General features: G+C 37.8%; 1 protein-coding gene across 1 annotated transcript; it reads right to left on the bottom strand.

Annotated features, from left to right (window-relative positions):
• Positions 1 to 6,069: 6,069 nt before the first annotated feature.
• rogdi (rogdi atypical leucine zipper) lies at positions 6,070 to 17,948 on the bottom strand. The gene is made up of 11 exons (XM_084744990.1): positions 17,784 to 17,948; positions 14,057 to 14,128; positions 12,244 to 12,326; positions 11,938 to 11,992; positions 11,755 to 11,835; positions 10,401 to 10,496; positions 10,198 to 10,296; positions 8,881 to 8,994; positions 8,734 to 8,783; positions 8,312 to 8,438; positions 6,070 to 7,304 (listed from the first exon to the last, which is right to left on the bottom strand). The coding sequence occupies exons 1-11, from the start codon at positions 17,856 to 17,858 to the stop codon at positions 7,263 to 7,265; spliced, it is 894 nt and encodes a 297-aa protein (XP_084601116.1). The 5' UTR covers positions 17,859 to 17,948; the 3' UTR covers positions 6,070 to 7,262.
• Positions 17,949 to 20,845: the final 2,897 nt, after the last annotated feature.

Genomic DNA, 20,845 nt, shown 5'->3' with positions numbered 1-20,845 from the left:
ATGGTTACAACATTGGGTAGCAGGTGAATTTCAGACAGTGATTAAACTTGAGCTGAACGTTTTTAACGTACGTGCTGGCCAGTCAGAAAAGAGTATTCACCCAGACCACGGTATAAACACATTTAAATTTAAAAAACATAAAATACATATTTAAAAGTTCTCCTTAATTGAGGCCTGGTGGGCTCCTGGGATTGTAATACACTGTTGTTTTAGACATGCTAGCAGCAGGGTCCTAGGGTGTAGGTTATCGCTTCGATCTGGACTGAAAGATCTCAGCAAGTACTGCAAACATTTTGCCATAAAATGTGTCATCAAGTGTTTGACTATTTCAATTTGTCCTGCACTTTGGTTTATGACCAAATACCTGCAAACTAATGACATTCCCATCAGCCTCAGCTGGACTTAGTGCTAATCAGCACATCGTAACTTGCTAACGGACTAAACTAAGATGGTAAACATCAGCTAAACATCAGCATACTGTCATTGTGACTACGTTAGCATGCTGGTGTTAGCATTTAGCTCAAAGCACCGCTGTGCCTACATACAACCTCACAGCTAGCGTGGCTGTAGAACCTTTAGTCTTGTTTGTTTTTTAAAGTGTTTGTTATCTTGGTGTACCTCGTCAACACATCGTTCTTAAAGTGTTGCCTTGATGTCCAGTTTGACAGAAGGATCAGTAGCAGCCATGCACCTACAGTACGGAAGATGTCTTTATTAAGTCTTATTTAAGGGAAATGATAAAAAGAACAATATGCACAATCAATTTGATTACTTTTCCAAGACAGTTTGATTTTTGTATTGATAGGAGCCTAAATAAGGCTAATAACATTTTCTCTTAGTCTTCCTTTTGCTCTTTATTGTAATTATATTTCTGGGTGAAAATAGCCTCATATTTAGTTGGCAGTGTTTGTTAATTGATACTTCATTTACCCAGCATGCATCATCATGTCCAGGTATCCCTTTAAGTCTGCTGACATCATGTGTTGTTCTGTCACCGCTCTCCTACAGATCTATTTAGGAAAAGTCTATATTTGTTGCACACTTTGTAATATACAAAACTATACAATCAAAGAAAAATCTTTTTGTATGCTGTTAGGTTCACTGTGTGCACGTCTGATCCAGTTCTTAGAGGGAGGGAGCACAGCTCAGCACCAACATTTTCCCCAATTCAACTCACTATCCTCTTTTTTAATTTTACCCCCCGTGTCTAAACACATAACTTTTGAAAGCCTGTTTTTATGACAGACTTTTTGTTAAAGGTTCATCATCTCCGAGAGAACTGAGATCGCTCTGATGACATCACTATGACTCGATCCAGGGTTTGATTTTTTTTTCTCAGACTTGAGAACCACAGAACACATTACACAACCGTTTTCTTAGACTGAAGAGTGAATTATGAGTAAACTATTCTTAAGAGATAGTTCAGATTATTTGAAGTGTGGTTGTATGAGGTACTTTATTTTGAGAGAAACAGGCTGAGGCAGTGGCAGACCAGCAGCTCCTGTGAGGTAAAAGTAAGGATTTATTTAAGGAGTCTGGTGGCATTTCACAGTCTGGTATTTGTACATGGTTTCCCATCTGAAAATGCTGCCTGACAGCATGGTAAAGTGCTGAAAATATTATACATACAGTGCACACTTCAACTGATATTGATTTGATGATATTAACTGATAATGTTCGTTCTGGTTGCAGACTACCTGCACCTCCCTACACTCCTGTTTTGAGAGTAATTTGTTTTTCAAAAAGAAAAATGGGCAAAAAAAACACATGAAAAAAGTTGAAGATGATTCTTACTGATTGCATTATATTTCTTAGGGTTCATACAGGTGATGGAAATCTTTGAAAAAGTTTGAGTTTTAATGTGTTTTCAAGGTTTTGAAAAGTGAATGACGTGCTTGAAACTGTAACTGCAGTACTTTCACAATAGCAAAAATCAGAGCTTTTGGACATTTTCTTAAAAAAAAAAAAAAAAGACTCAAAACGATTAACTGACTATTAATCCTGTCAAAATCTTGTCAAGGTCCAAACATGTGGAGCACACAGATGTGCTCCACTGTCAAACATTTTCTTGATTTATCATGTATTTGTTTGGTCCATGAAATCTCAGAAAATGTTGATCAGTGCCCAAGATGACGTCCTCAAATGTCTTGATTTGTCCACAGCCCAAAAATATTCAGTTTACTGTCAGAGAGGAGTAAAAAAAACACTTCAGATAATCTCAACTATCCCTTTAAATAATCATCAATTTGTAATCCAACAATCATGTCTGTTATATCTGAAGTCTATGAAGGTGATGCACCGGATTAGTGATGCCCGTTCCAGCAAATAAGCTGTTCGGCTGAGTTTCAGTACCACCAAAATACGCTTTCAGATAGCTCACTTTCAGGAACATAAATTTGTTCCTCTAGCTGTGAGAACGTGTTAAATGTTGTCCAGACAAAAGCAGCCATTTTAGACCTTTTCCTAAAATTGAATACAGTCTTCATGTAACTTCAGAAACCATCTGATGGAGGAATATGTAAAGAAGAGGATGAGGATTCAAACTCTGGGTGCTTGACTAATGAAGATGCACATTTCAGTTTGTATCAAAAAGGTGTTGGAGGTTAGACAGCCAGCCAGATCGAAGAGCAAACAGCCCCGTCTTACTGCTGGTGCCTGCCACTCTGTTTTGTATTTGTCTGTTACATCTTGTCTTAGTATTTACCTGAATTCATTGTAACCAGGGGCCGGCTTCACAAAGATAGACTGACTCAGACAAAGCTAGACTTCAGATAAACTGCACAAAGCAGTTTAGTTCTCGACTATCTTGACACAATTAATTCTGGGTAAAATTTTATCAAAACAAATTTCTGACTTAGTGACCAACTGCTTGGCTCTGATTACCCCAGCAGGAATTCAACCGTTAAAAGGACTTTTTACTTGGAAAGTTTAGCGAAGAGTGTAATAAAACAAACAAACAAAAAAACACATAAAGGAGCATCTGACTGTTTTTTTCTGACTCAAAAGCTAAGAGTCTGATAAAAGTTTTGCAGATTTTATTCTGCTAATCTTATTTCACTAAGATTCAGCTTTTGAGCTTTTTTTTTATCAGTTCTATCAAACTTTTTTGGCTTCTGAAATGGTGTCATGCCAGAAAAAGCAAAATTAAAACTAGTCTAACACTACAGACTAGCCTAAACTGTCTATGTGAAACCGGCCTCATGTTATTATATTAGTCCAGCCAGCCAGCAGGACACCTGCTCATCAGTTTTGGCTTTAACATTTCTTTTGGCTTGAATTTTATTTTATTTTTTTGTTTGATGCATGTTCTGGTGAACACCCGTCATAACACGGATTAACTGTCTCTTTTTCAAAGATGTCTTAAGTAATACCTGTCATACGCAGGGTGTGATGTCATGTATTTTTTTGTTCATCAGCTGTGTCTTATGACTTTACAGTATTTCTGACTCACTTGATGGTCAAAAACTATACTGAGTGTGAATATATAAAGCTGTCCCTGACTTTACAGCTCACTGTGCTCCACTCAGTCACATTATCATCAGTGAGTCTCTCCAGAGGACCATTCTTTTCTGTGTGCCTTTCCTCAGATTGATTGGAGTGATTGGTGTGTTTTGGATTTCTCTGTATGACGTCCTGACAGCAACTGAAGCAATAAAGACATGAGTGTTTTCATTGTGTGTCTTTCCTTGTTGTTGCCTGATCTCGACCTGCAGAGTCCACCTGGACTTAAACACACAGGGTTTATATTCTTCATGACACTCACTCTGAAGTGATTAAATGGTCGACGACGCTTCACTGCAGCAAAGGTAGACAGAAAGACTTACTGTTTACATGATTTTTTATTGCACAGATATCTGATAAATAATTTCCACATTTTATATAATAGGCAGCTTTTCGAAACAGATTAACACTTACAGGATTGAAGTCATTTGTTCATGATTGGATTAGTGTTTGGTTCACAGGGAATCAACAACATGTGCAAAACGTGTAAAAATAAATATAAACAAAGAGCAGACAAACAATTGAAATCATAGATTGACAGACGTGTGAAGTAGCTTATCATTTACAGACATTGTGTAGTAAACAAAAAAAGGGAATGTGAGTTATGTCTTCCATCAAATGGGACCATAAACAACAACAACAACAAAAAAAAAATACACTGGCCTAGCTCCAATGTTGCCCTCATGCCACGTTAATGTCATATTGGTGTTATTGTAATTACCTGTTTCCAAATTCTAAAGAGATATTCAAGGGTTTATGATCTACAAACTACATGGAACAAGTTAGAAAAATGCAGAACATAAATCCTCAAGTATACCACCACTCATTGAGATCAGTAGAGCAGTGTTTCTCAACCCTGGTCCTCAGAGCTCACTGCCCTGCATGTTTAACACACCTGATTCAAGTGATCAGCTGATCATCAAGCCTCTGCAGAAGCCTGATAACAACCTGATCATCTAAATCAGGTGTGTTGGAGCAGAGAAACATCTAAAACATCTAAGCTCCCCAGTTATAACATGTATTTGTTCACAGGTCAGGAACACATGACAGCGACAACAACAAAATAATCCAAAGGTCTGTGCAGCGTCTGCACATATATGTCAAAGGGCGCTGACAGTTTTGGCGTCCATGTCGCTGTCGTCTACCACCAACATTCCATGATTTAAACCAACTTCCCAAGTCATAACCATGAGCTCGAACTGTCTGCCCTTGAACTGCACTCTGAGTCAGGTGTGGAATAAAAACGATGAAGTCTCCATCATGTGTGTCTCAATAATACACACATGATGCACCTTTTCACCATCAGCCTGAGTGTAACTGTACTTTTACACAGATCTGGTCACAGTCAGTCTCTCGCTCTCTCTACACCTCCTTTCAGTCTTAATGCGCCAAAAATGCCCAACACACTATAAATATAGTTAAGGATTAATTAATTTTTCCTCAAATGTTCTACAAATATGATAACATCATTGTGAATTCTTTTGGCCACGATAACTGTGTAGTGAAATCTGATATCAGAACAGCCCTTAGCTGGACAATTGTATAACTATGAACAATTGCAGAACTGCAGACACAAAAAATGTGCATTAAGAACTAAAACTCAAGAGGATGTGAAGCTGAAAACAGCTGTGCTTGGTGTTATCGAGATCACAGGTTAATTATAAAACAGTTCATTATTTTGTTATCTCGAGATTAAGAAATAATTAACTTGTGATCTCAGAATAACAGAAAAAAAATGTAAAAAGTAATTGTGAGCACGGCTGTCCTCGGCCTCGTACAGGAGCTCTCAGCAGCTGTGTGTGAGTGTGGAGGGGCAGACATTGGAACTGAACCACAAACACGATACTGTAACGTCAGTGACTGAGGAAACATTCTCTCCATCACCAACATGTTTGGATCCACTAAAAGATCACAGTGGGAAGAGTTTTCTTCGTACTACTGTCTCCCTTCACGTCTATGAATTTTTACTTTTCCCCTTGTAGAACTTTTTAACTTCCCTTTGCAACACTGGTGCATTTCCCATATATAAGAGTACTGTGCAACACCTGAACTAAATCCTCAGTCTTCTAAAAGTGGTGTTGAGTGTCATCTAGGAGACCGTGAGTACTCTGGACGGTTTGATTAGTACAGGTTTTTTTGTACTGTACCTCTATAAAGGGGACTTAAAACAAACAGATATATTGGAGTGGAACAAAATCTGTGCAGGAAAGGTGGAGATATCCTGACTTTTAAGTTCCAAAACACTGGATCTTACAAATCCCATGATGCAACTCAACAAGGTCCACAATTCAACAATTACATGTGGGTCAAGGATCTACTGGCTCTGATTAAAATTTCACTAAGTACATTTTAAATACTTAAGTACCGTATTGAAGTGCAATTTTGAAGTACGTGTACTTTACTCGGGTATTTCTACTTTGTGACACTTTCTACTTCTACCCCACTACAGTCCATAACCAAATATTTGCGGTGTCTCAATTTGGACACTTCCATTAGTATACTATCATGTAGTACACTTTGCACACTATGTAATCACTTGCTTAGTGTGTGAATGTTGACAGGGTAGTGTTGTCTCAAATCAAGCATCCTTTTTGTGCTTTTACCGAAAATCCTGATCGCTTCTTCTTCTTTGTGGGAGAAACGAAGCCAGGCTGAGTTTTACTGACACCCACCAAAACATCTACCACCTTGTTTATTCATTTGCGTTCAATTTCACTTCATTCAGCATGAACGTCCTTTTAATTTCATTTGCTTTTGTTTGCCCTGTGTTTCTCAGGATGTTAAAAGTACGCCATAATCTCCAACAATGACGTGCTGGCTGTGAATGCACCAATATGTTGATTTATATTTGATTTGTGGTACCAAATCTTTACAAACTTAACTAAATAGTCCTATTGGTGGCTTCAGTCCGACAGCAGTATAGTGGTACATATTGATAAAAATGCGTGCTTGACTTATATCTCTATAAACTGCAGCCAGTATAGTCACTGTGTCATATGTTTCTCTCCAAGACGCAATGAACGTTCTTTTACATTTCAACTCCAGTGTTGTTGAACTCCAAAACAGACTTTCTATTAGAAATTTGTGGTCTGAACCAGAGGGAAACCCGAGTTTACCAACAACTCATTCACCGGTTCAGAGAAGAACACACCGACTATGAGTTTGAAAAGATTTCTCAGACTTCACAAAGCTCCTAGAGGACATACACTGGCTTAGTAGTGGTTACCATGACTACAACATTAACTGTGACAAGTAAATGAGATGAAAGTCTGTGATAAAGAAAGTGTGAGGGAATGCAAACAAAAGAAGAAACTGCTGTGAAGGAACCCAAAAGTATTTCAGAAAACAAAACTCCCACTGTGACCTCTGAGTGCTGCAACCCTGAGTGCACAAATTAGTGTTCCACACAACGAGACGGTCAGAAGACTTTGGAGTAAGAACCAGATAAATACTCAGTAAACACTAAGTTGCTTGAAGGTAACAAAAAAAAAATCTAATAATAAATCAGCGACAATCACATTCACTCACTGAGAAGTTCAAGTCAGCGCTGGAGATACAGAACACACATCAGAGGAATGTCAGTCAGACACTGATGTCTGTCAGGTTTGATTGGCTCCTTTAGCTAATCATGCAACACTTGGGACTGAATGACTGGATGATAAATTTATCATAAAAAAATAAAAGCCTTCACAGGATGTCCCTTACACTTGTGTGGTCAGTCTGGATGTGAGCGCTCTCTGGACGATGGACAGGGGGGTGGATCAGAAAGGTCTGTAGTTCCAGAAACTGGAGAAGACAGATATCTGCAGGGACAGGAAGACACGGGAGCTGTTAAATTTATATACAGATAATTATCTATCAGCTATACTATATACTGTACTTCAGGTCACTTTATCAGTCACCATTCACACGTGAGACACGAGCTCTGACAGCTAACAGATCCAGTCTACACTTACAGCACAATCAAATATGGCAGAAGGGTAATCAGTCATCAATGAGTAAAAAAAAGTGTCTGATAAAAGTAGAAGCATTGATTCAACTTCTTTACTCAAATAAAAGTGAACAAGTCCAGGCTCTGAAATGTGCTCAAAGTGTAAAAGTAAAAAGTAGCTAACTAACCTAAACCAGTTCTCTCAAGTCTGTCTGTTTTTTTTCGTTATATTTTTATGTCTTTTTTGTTTTGTTACATCTTTCAAGTCATTTTTGTCTTGTTGCGTCTTTATATCATTTTTGTTTTGATACGTCTTTTATGTTGTTTTTGTCGTTACGTCTTTGATATCATTTTTATTTTGTTACATCTTTTGTTGTTTTTGTCTTGCTACATCTTTCAAGTCCTTTTTTTCTTGTTTCATCTTTTATGTCTCATGTTTTTTTTGTTGTATAATTTTTTGTCTTATGTCTTTTATGTTGTTTTTGTCTTGTGAAGTTTTTTTGTTTTGTTGTGTCTTTTTTGTCCTTTATGTCATTTTCGTCACATTACATCAAATGCATTCAACTAAAGTAATGAGCCTGCTTTGAAAATGTTAGGACAAACTTTTGACTCTTCTTGTTTTTCGGGGTTGACTCTCAGCAACGCCCTCTGTGGTGCTACAGATTCTTAGGATCTCTGATAACAATACACTTCATTTCATCTTGCAAAACTAATTATGACATTATGAATTCAACAACCATGACACTGTCTTTTGTTCTCACACTTCACAGCTCCGTTGTTAGTATATTGATTGTTGAGTGCAGTTAAGATTGATCAGATGAGAATTTACTGAAAGTGTCTTTAACATGTTGGCAGCCGTCTTCCAGCAGAGACACCCACCTTGTCTTTGAGCTGCTGGCAGAGCTGCAGGGAGATGGTGAAGAACACAAGAGTATCATTGAGCCAAGGCACCACACACTCCACCTTGTGAACGTGGCTCACTTCAAACCGGTTGTTGTTGAGCTCGCTGTGGAAGAAAGCGTTCACAACGACAGCAAAGAGACGTGAGGGAGACTTAGACAAACACCTTGTGAATCCCAGAATTTACAGACCGATTTCCAAATTGTCCTTGAAGTCCAGTAAAGACAGATTATTTCGCAATTTAAGTGTTCAGGAATTTTTTATTTACTATATATATGTATATATATATATCTCCTATTTGTTTGAATGCATTCATTATACAGTTTGGATAGTTTAATTTAATCTGTGTGTGTACTGCCACAGAAAGAAAGGAGAAAGGAAAGGGATGAAGCAGGACTCACAACATGGCTCCAGGGTTGTGCAACACTGAGCTTCCAGCTGGCTTGAAGTTCTGAGGAGAGAAAGAAAACATGTAAACATCAGTCACATGCTGCTGCTGCTGCTGTGTGTAGCTTCATACAGTGTTACAGAGAGTCACAAGCTGTAACCTTGGTGGTGTTGGGAGGCAGCACATGAAGCTGGTACACAGTCAGACACAGTTTGCTTAAGTTGATGTAGAAGTTCACCATCACGTCCCCGGGCATAGGAGGAGTGAACATTTTCTGTTGATGGAAGGAGACAAACAGAGAGGCTGAGGAGAGAAAGAAGAGGACAGCACAGGGCTTCATGATCAGGGTTGTTTCTAGCTTTTGGGGGCCCCTATTTAGTGAAACCATGGTGGGAGAATCCCAAATAAATGCATCAATCTGGTGCACTTTATGAAGAAAAAAAGGCTTAAACTGAAAAACAAGTCAAACATTTCCAGTTGACAACTTACAACTTAACCAACAGAATTTTTTATAAACAGGAAACACTGTGACTCCCTGCATCAAGAAACTCTTAAAAACTTACTGTATTTACAGAATCTGCAGTTGAACATCTGTCATGTGAACATAAATGAGACAGCTGCTGCACTTTCCTTAGAATGTTTATTTAAATGTTAGGAACAAAATTGTTCCCATTTTTTAAGTGATAATATTGTGACAGGATTAATTAATAGAGAAGTTGTTTTGAGCCATTTTTTTTAAATAAAAAAAAACTTCTCTGATTTCAGCTTCTTAAATGTGAATATTTTCTAGTTTCTTTACTCCTTTCTGACAGCAAACTGAGTATCTTTGAGTTGTGGACAAAACAGGACATTTAAGGACATCACCTTGGGCTTCGATCAACATTTTTCACCATTTTCTGACATTTCGTGAATCCAACAACTACTCGATTAAAGAAAATAATCAACCGATTAATTGATGGTATAAATAATCTTTAGTTGCAGCCCTAAAAACACTATATAAATATAAACAATTTCACCATATTTGATACTGAGGTAATGCATAAAGTGATGGAAAGTAATCAAGTTACATTACTTTAATATTGTGATACTTGGATTATGATACTGACTACATTTTTAAATTCAATTTATATATAATTTGTAATTTTCAAAGCTTCTCCCTCAATGCAGGCAGAGCTGATTGTCATAGCAACACAGTTGGGAAACAACACACTTTCAAGAGCTCTGCTTCGGTCTTGAGCAACAGCAGCCTTGGTTCAATGACAAATGATAATCTAGCATCCTGTAACCAGAACTTTTATACCACTGAAGTGAGTATGTCATATTCTACTGGTTGGACATCACACAACAGTCTCTGTTGATGACACATTCTTGATTTCAGTGGATTTGGGTGGCTCAACAGAATCTTGATTGAAGCTGGTTGAAGAGCTAATTGGTGGAAAAGAGGTAAACGTGTTGTTTACTGTCTTATGTCCCGTACCATCAGACCACTGGTGGCCAGCTCAGGTAGCGTCATGGAGGCCGGGGTGGTGAGGCGGTTCCGTGCTCGCGTCAGCTGGAGCATCACTGCATCCATGAGCTGCAGCAATGACAGAAGGATGAAGCTGGTATCAGTGACACAGCAAAGCACTGGGATCTGATTCATGTTCAGCTCTGTAAGCTATGAGGAGACACAGCACAGACCTTATTAACTTCAGCCCCTGTCTTGAAGTGGTAGCTCTCATCATGGCTGCTCAGCAGCTGCAGAGCCTGGTTCACATGGTTCCTGGCATCCTGGATCTGATGGGTAGAAGAAGACAAGAGAGTTTGGATTGTGACAAGGATGAGTAAGGCAGGATTCCAGCTTTAATATTATTGGTAGCACTTTACATTACAGCTAATAACTTGGTAATAGGTAATAGTGGGTAGTATTTGACTGAGATTTCTGTAACTGGGTATCTGGGGCCAAAACAAAGTGTAGTAATGGGGAAGCAAAGATGGCGATGTGGCTGTTCAGTAATATTTTGGTAACAATACAGTAACCTGCTAACAATAAGAGAAATATATATTTCTGTAATAAATCATAAAATAACCACAATGTGTCATCAGAGATCAATGAAACATATTAAGTTGAAACATTTGCTTCACTTCACTCAGAATGCTGCAGCCAAGTTGTCTGTCTTTGAAATTTAAGACTTTGAAATCAAAAATGATCTTGTGGCAGATGTAGATGTTTATAACTGTTAATGTGAACAAATATTAATGGCAGGCAGTGAAACAGGCAGCCACTTAACTCACTGTCCAGAGTGTGTATTTTCAGAGCAGTGGGCTTTTGTTTTCAGGATAACAGGCTTAACTTTGCAGAGCTGAAGATCACTGAAAGTGAAACAGCTGATCAACTTAAAGTGAAGGACTCCTCATGGCTTGTTATTGTCTGTTTTCGAGGATGGTGCATCCTCCTGCAGGCTGCCTGTCTCGTCTGCCTGTTGTGTCTGGGGAGGAGGGGCAGGGGGAACAACTCACTTCAACCATAGACTGTGTACTAAATAGACTGTGATACTGTTTAATATACAGTCTGTGGCTCCAACTCGCTACTTGGACTGCTGTACTCGTTTTCACACACAGTGGCTACATATTGCTCATTTAATGCTGTGACTTGTTACCTGGAAACACTTGTAGTAGTTTCTGTGTAACAACTATGACTTGCAAATGTTAAACTGCCTTTTTCTATTGAATTTCAAGGTAATTTTAGATTAAAGCAAACATTGAGAGGCAGAATGATTACTTGGAAACACTTATTGGTAGTTTTGGTAAACTGCCTGTTTCTACACCCAGACCAAATTATAGAAAGAGCTTTTCTAATAAAATTATTATTTTACAAAATAGAGAGAATTTTATTAAAAACGACACACCACCATTGATGATGTTTATCCAGTTTTTACACCCTCTCTGTCAATATGTCCATGGTAGAGGACAAAAAGTGGAAAAACTTCTTACGGGCCCAAAAGTAAAGAAAAAAAACAGCCAGTTGCTCCAGTATGTCACACATAGAACATACCTGCTGCAGTTTCCACTGCTTGTCCTCTCTGAACTGAAAGTGCAGAGCTTGGCTGCTCTTTGCCACCTTCAGGTTTATGTCCTGTTAAAAAAGCCAAACATTATCAAGGAGCACATGAGCTTAAATCAATGTTTGATTTCCACACGACTGGAATACAGCCTCAGTGAGGACAGATATACTCACAGCCTGAGTCAGAGCCTCCCCCTGAAGGGTCAGCACACCCTTCACCTGATCCATGCTGCAAAACAACACATCATTGTTTGATTTCAACATTGATGGAGGAACTATAGCATGAAAGATTACAACATGAAGGAAATTACCAATACACTGGTCACATATTTCACACATATTACAAAGAAACTGACAGCCACTTCCTTCACAGGAAGACACTCTTTTGTAAGACACAGGGCCTGTGTATTTCAACTATTGTGGGACCACAGTAACAGTTTTCCACTGAAATATAATGATCAGTGGTTATATGTGTATTACGTTGAGCTTCCGAGGATGAAGTTTTCCTGCTTGAGCTGACTCTCCAGACCTGGAGTCGGCATGGAGAAACGTCTGGATGCCTCCTGTTGATGGCAGAGAATCTCACTGTTAGAATCAAATCTTAATCACACCGTTGAACTAGCTGCAACAAATACACAGATATTCATCAGGTTCCTACACCTTTTACAAAGTCAAATTCAAGCATGTTTCCAGCATTTTCAATGTGCATTTTCAAACTTTTCCAGCACCAAACAACTGTGGTAAACAGAAGTGGAAAGTGACTAAGTACAAATACTTTGTTACTGTACTTAAGTAGATTTTTCAGGTATCTGTACTTCACTTGAGATTTTATTTTCCTGACAACTTTTTACTTTTACTCCCTACATTTTAACACAAATATCTGGACTTTCTATGTCTTACATTTTCAAAATAGACTCATTACTTTTGTTTTCATGCATTTGATGTAATGAGACAACAATGATGTAAAAGATGGAACAAGACAAAATGTAACAAAACATAACAAAACAAAAAAGACCTAACAAGACAAAGATGATGTAAAAGTTCTAAAAGACTAAAACTTAGTAAGACGTAAAAAACGGAAACAAAAGATGTAACAAGACAATGGACAGAACAAAAAAAAGATGTAATGAGACAAACAATGGAACTAGAGATGCACCGCTTTTCTTGGCAGACATACATAGACAAAAAAAACATTGTGAGACAAAAACATAAAATAAATAAATAAATAAATGAATAAATTAAAAACTGTCATAAGACAAAAAAAGATGTCACAAGAAAAAAATATGTAGTAAAACAAAAAAGACATAACAAGATAAAAACAACATAAAAGACGAGATAAAAACGGTGTAAAACCAAAAAAGACACCACAATACAAAGAAGACAAAATAACAAAAAAGATGCAACAAGACAAAAAATTAAAAGATCTAAAACTAAAAAGACTGACCTGAGGTTCAGTTAGCTACTTAATACTTTTAAATTTTTTGTCTTTTTTTTTACACAAGTATCTGTATTTATGCTTGAGCAAAGACTGTGTGTACTTTCGCCACCTCTGGTCATAAATTATACATTTTTATAATACACTTTATGTATCAGCGCAAAACAATTAGGCCCTATTTCATTTCTTAATCATGTTTCACCTGTCTGTAAGTAGACTTGGTGTCCTCAAAAACCTGGCTGAGCCAGGTTAATAGGCAAATAACTTTTTTTTCCTTTTTAGATTCTGTATTTTCAAGCCAGTGCTCTTTAAACTAACAACCCCCTGGCATGTTTGCTTTTTTTATTTTATTTTACCTTTATTTAATCCTAACCAAAAATCTCTTTTACAGTAAAATGCAACAAATACAACATATTAAACAAAAACTCCACAATAAAACAACAGCTATTCAGACACATGTCCATCACTACATTCTTTATGAAGCCCTTAAGTTCATAGATGGATACAAGTGTATCTAATTTAAGATCTTTTTGTAGATTGTGCCTTGCACGTGGTTCATAGTAGGAAAATGTAGTTTTCCCTGGTAACTTTATCTAAAAAGAGCACTATTCAATCAGAGAGCGATGTATTATTATTAAAGCAATACAACTGCAATTTCAGGCAGTTTCAGGCTCTTTAACTAAAACCTTGAAAATACTACATTAAAATGTAAATGTTTTCAAGGATTTCCAGCACCTGTAAGAACCTTGATTCATGTGTCAGCTTGGTGAGATGGTCCTCTAATACTGTCATACTGACGTCATACTACATCACTCAGCCTAAATACAATAGCAATACACATGACAGCCTGAGTTTTACCTTGAGGACATCTTGGAGCTGCTTTAGGACAGCGTGTACTTCTTCTTTAAGCAGCCAGTTGAATTCCTCCTCCTACCGAAAGAACAAGTAAACAAAGATTTAACTCCTATGAAATGAAGCAACATCAAAACCACTTTATCAGTGGGTAACCTGTGTTTTTACTCTCTTGATACTTCAGAAGTTCTTTCCTCAGGAGGAAGACAGCTCGGAGACAAAGAGGCAACTGGACAACAGACTTCCAAGGGGGTTCTACTTGTTCAACATGGGCAGTATCATGCTGCAGATGTTCTATCACTCAGAAGGCTGTCTGTTGAGCTCGTCCTGGTCTTAGATTCTCTGCTGGATGTGTCAGAAATGTGTCACAGATCATAGTGGACAACAACAACAGCTCTCACCCTCCTCATATCTGGATTAGGGATGTAAACGTTTAATCAATTCATTGTGTTAAGAATTTAACCAATTAAAATGTGTTAACTGATAATGTATGTTTTATGACACACCAGATGATTTGTTACACAGAAGCATCTGAGAAGTCATCCTTAGAAACTGTTTGGAAAAGGGCAAGCACTTTAAAAAAAAACACTTGCCAAGTGATTAAATGAACTATCTGTCTATCACGTCTAACTTCAACTACTTCAACCTCTTTGGTCTACTGCTGCCTCAATCGTTTTTTAAAGGTAGAAACAGTAGGATCTGTCTGAGCTATTCATAAACATGCCAGAGAGACAATTTGTTGTTGCATAAACACCAGAGCTCTGGGTTGGTAAAGCGTCCCCAGCACAACAAAAATAATGAGAAATACAGGCAGAGGGCAGGATCTCTGCAGATACAGACACAACCACACACTTCTAGTGGGTCATAAAAGATGATTGAAAGGGATTAATATTGATATTGAAACGCCAAAAGTCACACAATGAGTAGAGCTGCAACAACTGATTGAGTAACTGATTATTAATCAACCATTGAATTAATTGCCAATTATTTCAATAATCAATTTATCAGTTTAAGAAATAAAGTCAAAATTATCTGACTCCAGCTCCCTAAATGTGAATAGTTTGGGGTTTCTTTACTCTGTTATGACAGTAAACTGAATATCTTTGTGTTGTGGGCAAAACAAAATGTTTGAGAACGTCATCTTAGGCTCTGGGAAAACACTGGAGAACTTTTTCACCATTTTCTTAAATTTTTATAGCTAATCAGAGGCAGAGTTTCCAGAGTGGGGGTGGGACTGTGCCAATGGTGAAAACTGAGGATCACTTTGATGGAAGGTTTTTAACAAAGTGATTTTTAAAGTACAGAATTTGCCTCTGTTTTGGGAAAAGAGTGCATACAAAGTACCGATATAGTAAATTAAGAATTCATTCATAACTTTATGTATAGTTGTACATTACAATAAAATGTTTGAAAGTCACACAATCCCGTGGCACACTGTTTGGGAGCCGCAGCCCTATAACACTCTTTGTAGAGTTTTTCTTTCATAGCTTGCACTTTCAGTCATGTGTTGCACTGTCCTGTTGTACTTTGCCCTTTTATTTTACAGGTATATACACTGAAGTGTCAGTTTAACAGGTGCACCTAGCTAAACATAATGCAGTATAATACAGCAGCCCTACCAGAAATAAAGGCTCAGATGAGGAGTTGACAGGGTAGACTAATTATAACCCACTAAATGTTAACAGTGATTCATTTTAACAAATTAGTCAAAGTTTGAGCTTCACAGAATGTGGGGGAGGACACATTTCCCAGCAAGTCTGTGCCTCTCAACCTTGCATGAGAGCTATTTCTGCCCCACTTCAAGTCTAAGGAAGTGAGGAGACTGTGTAGACCAAAAGTGTTCAATATTACATAAATAAATAAGACATTATGAAATGAATACTCACACAAATAAAACAAAGACAAATTATACGAAAAAATGAAGAAGAAATCTATCCCTAAACCCTATCATGTCTTAAATGGTCATTTAATGTACGTCAGACATACTCTGGCATCTTTCCAGCATTTTTTCAGCTGATTTACTGCAGCTCATGTCTGCATTCATTCACTGATGACCATTTACTGAGACATAACTTCATGCCATTGATGTTGTAACAGGGTTTTCAGTTCTGTCACGCGGCCACTGGTTTTCAGTTAGTCATTTCATTACAGCAGAAAAAAACAGATCAGCTGTCAGAGGCATAACATGGAATCTGTTTAAGTTCATGACAGCGAACATCATGTTTGCTTTTTGGAATTTAAAGTAACATCATTTTTTCATATACTGTGCAGCAAATGGGACAAAGTATGCAAGTATAGGCCCTTATGGAAACCCAATATCTTCAAAGTCATGAGAAAAAAAGATCCTCTAGGTCATTATGATAAAAAAAACTTTCTCTAAATAATAATTCAGTATCTTAAAGCTTCCTCAAAATAATGTCTTTGTATCTCAGAATACTGACACAGTATCTCAAAATTAATGCTGCACAATATGAAAAATAAATCATATTGTGATTATTTTGACAGATATTGGAATATGATTCCAGATCAGTGAGAATGATCATTTTTGCATCATGATTTTCTCTTAAGAGATTTATCAGGGTCTGTACCAAACAAACATTTGAAGAACAAGATTTGTCAGCAGGAGATCTCTACATCACTACAGTGCTTTATTATTATACTGTTTTGTTTTGTCACACATTTTTGGATACCTGCATTTTTGCAGATAATAAAGTGAGCTGATCACAAACAAACCAATGAACATCATGACAGACAAATGAAAACCAGAAAAGTGCAGCAGCACAGTTTTGGTGTAAGAATGTTAATGATTAATGATTAATTGTCTTTAAGAATTTATCCAATTAAAAATGTATTAATCAATATTTATCAATAGTCTAAAAATGGTAGCAATAGCATCTCATTTAAGATAGTTTTGTCTGGCAGAGCCTTTTATCAAATAAGGAAGCTTAAACTTAAAAAATGACAAAAATGGGAAATGCACAAAATGTTAAACCCTGGAGAGGTGAGTGTGGCCACTGAGCAGCAGAAACTCCTTTGAATGAATGCTGCTACTGATAATGCATTAAACATCACCGGTGAAAAACTAATACTTTGACTAGTTTTTGGAAGAATACTTTGCACTTCTACTAAAGTAATTTGCAGGCATCATTAATTTTACATATAATTGAGTAATATTTTAGGAATGTGACAGTACTCGTACCTGTGTACAGATTGTCAGTACTCTTTACAGCACTGAAGGATTCTCATAATGACTTAAGCTACTGAATCTTTTTCCTTCATTGGCAGGAATTGGCTTCCATGGGCCCTTTTGACAGTAAATACAAAAATCACCTCCAATTTAAAACTTACCGAAGAACACTGTAAGTTGTCGGTTACATATCACGTTATATGATGATATTCAGGGTCGCTCCAGGATGAGGTTATAAGCTGTTATGAAGTGTTGCAAACAGGCCCGCTGTGTTAACATCTTCTCAGGCTGAGCTGCGCGAGCTCTGCTGCCTTCAGCACCTGCAGCGCGAGGATGCTACTGTCCTCGCGGCTAACAGCAGCTACTCTACGTTACTGACGTCCAGTTACGTTAATTTTTAATTATCGTTTAAATCATTTTAGCACACATGAACCCACAGCTCGGTCAGTGAAGCAGCTAGCCATACAGCAGCCAAACAGAGCAGCAGTGTTTCTCTGCCTGGTCGCACTGCTGCAGAGCAGAGCTGAACAGGACAGAACGACTCACCAGCACGGCCCTCTCCACCTGACTGGCAGCTGACATCTTGGGCAGCTCGGACAGGGACCTCTGAGAGTTGAGCATTTTGTCCAGAAAGCGGAGGCAAGCCCTCGATTATCACCTCAAAACACTGTTCTCTGTTTGTGATGAAGGGGTCTCTACTTACTAGCTTAGCGGCGGATCTGATGCCTTCAAGTGCTGTCAGAAATAACGCAACTCCCCACGAACGACCCGAATATAAATTATATAAATTAAAACAATACTTTTTAAATTAAGAGGTGATATGCCAAATTTATATGCGTTGCGTTTACAAATATATTCATGCTGAGTGGTGATTTTTGATGGAAATTCCGATCAAACTACTATACTGAGTTGACCGTATTGGGTCTTTACTAGAAGCACCTGAATGCAACATCAGGCTGGTCACACGTTCACTATTACAGCAGCCCCACCCATTAGTCCATATTTGGTAATACACCTTCCGCCCAGCGTCACACAAACATATGGTACAGTGGCAGTGCAGCTTTCAGGTGACATGGAAAATGTTAAGACACTTGTTTTTCACCTGCACCTTTTCTAAACAGGCTGTAATTACTGAGCGCAGAGGTGGAAGTAACTAAGTACAAATACTTAATTACTGTGCTATGTAGATTTTTGTCATGTCTCTATCTGTATTTGTGTCTGTATCTGTACTTTAACTGAGTATTTATTTTTCTGACAACTTTTAACTTTTTTGTACCTTCTTCTCCTTACAATTTCATAACAGTCTCATTACCTTAGTTTTCATGCATTTGAGGACACAAAGATGACAGCAAATCTTAAAGGGACAGTTCACCCTAAAATCAAAAATACATGTAATTCCTATGTCCTATTTATCCATCAGATGAGCAGACCTCACCTCACAGTGGATGATAGAAAATAGCAGCTTGGTCCCACCTGAAGAGCTGGATCCTCCAAAGTCCAAATTTTGAGCTCCATCATACTGAGCTGACAAGGCCTGTTGCATTCACTGTAAATATGACAAATATGAGGCTCAAAGTTGTTGGCCTTAAAATTCTAAAGCTGGTGATCTTATTTATTTTTTCCAACTGTGAACAAAATCCCTTACCTTGTGAGCCAGTTGGATTCGCAAGATCACACAAGAATACATCTTGCCAGGCTTCAAGTTATCCGTCTGTGTCTGCACCAAAAGTGGTGCATCCAATCAGCGTCCTAGGAGGGACTACTTGCAGCTACAGGCCTGTGGTTCTAAGTGTGACAACAGAGAGGAGGATGAAGTTGAAGAGCTGTGATAGATGGTTCATCCAATCACCTGCCAAGTGTTTTTTTGAAAGTGTCTGCCCTTTTCCAAAGTTTCTAAGGACGACTTCCTAGATGGTTCTGTGTAACAAACCAGCTGGCCTGTCAGGTTACAAAATCCCATGAAAAGACCAGATCCTGCTGCATCAAATACTCACTAGAGGACCAAATGTGGATTAATCCGCCACTAAAAATAGTCCCTCCATAATGCACTATTTCCTCCTGCTTGAGCAACATATTATAAAGAACCTGCAGCTGCCAGTTCTTTTAGTAAATTACTGAGCCTTTTTAAATAAACTACATTTGTGAGTTGTTTCTTTTAAATATTTATGTTTGATAGAAATCAGACAATGTAGAGAAGTCGGAAAATATTGACAGAGTAACATATTGTTGGTTTTAGGAGACATCAAGTGGCAAATATTAGACCTCAGATTGAATTCAGTAATCAGGAGAGGATTTATTAAACAGCACAAAAGTCTTGATATTTCCACATGTACACAAAATCATAAATATCCCCCCAAAAACAAGTTACACCCTCCTTCCATTGACGGGATCCAACTCATTGTCATCTCAATGCGATAGTAAGCCAGATTATATAAGCCACATAATAAATCATTTACATTTGAACAACTGAACAATCTACAGTATTCAGACACAAAGATGTTAGACAGTCGCTCTGTAGAGTCAAAACTAAAAGTTTTCATTAATCCCAGTTATCGTAGATATAAAAGAAACCCTACTCAACCTAATGTGCTATTTACATCTGTCTTCTAAAAACAGTTCTTACACTAGAGTGTGTAAGGGGAACCAAAAATTAAAAACCTTGAACGCAATTTGTTTGGCAAACAGAATTTTTCCAAAATGGGATGATGGATTCTTAAAATGCAACAAAACAATTCAGTTTTATGACAAACTGCTTCATTTACAGTTTAAACTGATACACTGGGCCCTAAAACAAAACACCATGAGGTCTTTAACCGCAACGTCACGCTGTATGAGTTGTAGTGATAGTTCTATATCACGTCCAAGATGGTGACAGCGAGGTCAACAAGTGATGTGCTCCTTCTGATGAGGCATTTTTCTATTTTATCATCTTGAAAGAAAAAGATAAACTGATTAACCCATTCCTGCACTAATTTCCTGACACAACCAGGGATCAATCAGAGCCCAGAAATAATACTCACACCCTTCATGGGGCTGTTGTTAAGTTGGTCAAGTGTCAGAGAAAATGAACTTGGGGTAAAATCCAAAACTTACTCTGCAAGTATGTGAACACAGACACCTTAAAGGGAAAGTCTGGATTTTTTGTAGCATGCTTGTTTGGGGTACTTCCCCATATTTTGTGTATTGTGACCTCCATCTACTTACAGTAGATGGAGGTCAAGTTTGGAGAAGCAGGAGTACTGGTGTAGGAAGCTAAGTAATGTACTGCTGTGGACAGGGTCAGCAGTGAGCTGTATTTTAGCCCCCCAAATAAATCAGTAACAGTTTAAGTATACACTATATTTAAAATATTTTCACCACTTTACCTTGCTGTCAGACAGCTTATTCTGACAGGAAACCACCATTTTATAAGCCAAATATCACTCTCTACAAACCAACCAGACCCCTTTGACAGAAACAGTAATTTTTACCTCACAGAACACAGGCGTTGCTGGTCTACCACTGCCTCAATCTGTTACTTAGTTTGCATTATTGCGCAAGTTGGATGTTTTAAAAGGGATTCACCAGTCACACAACAGCACAAACAAGCTGATTGAAACAGTGGTAAA

This window comes from Lutjanus erythropterus, chromosome 19 (genome assembly GCF_056507025.1).
Source record: "Lutjanus erythropterus isolate fLutEry1 chromosome 19, fLutEry1.hap2, whole genome shotgun sequence".
NCBI classification, from domain to species: domain Eukaryota; kingdom Metazoa; phylum Chordata; class Actinopteri; order Lutjaniformes; family Lutjanidae; genus Lutjanus; species Lutjanus erythropterus.
Note: the sequence above shows the minus strand (reverse complement) of the source record. Positions and strands in the feature narration are given on the sequence as shown.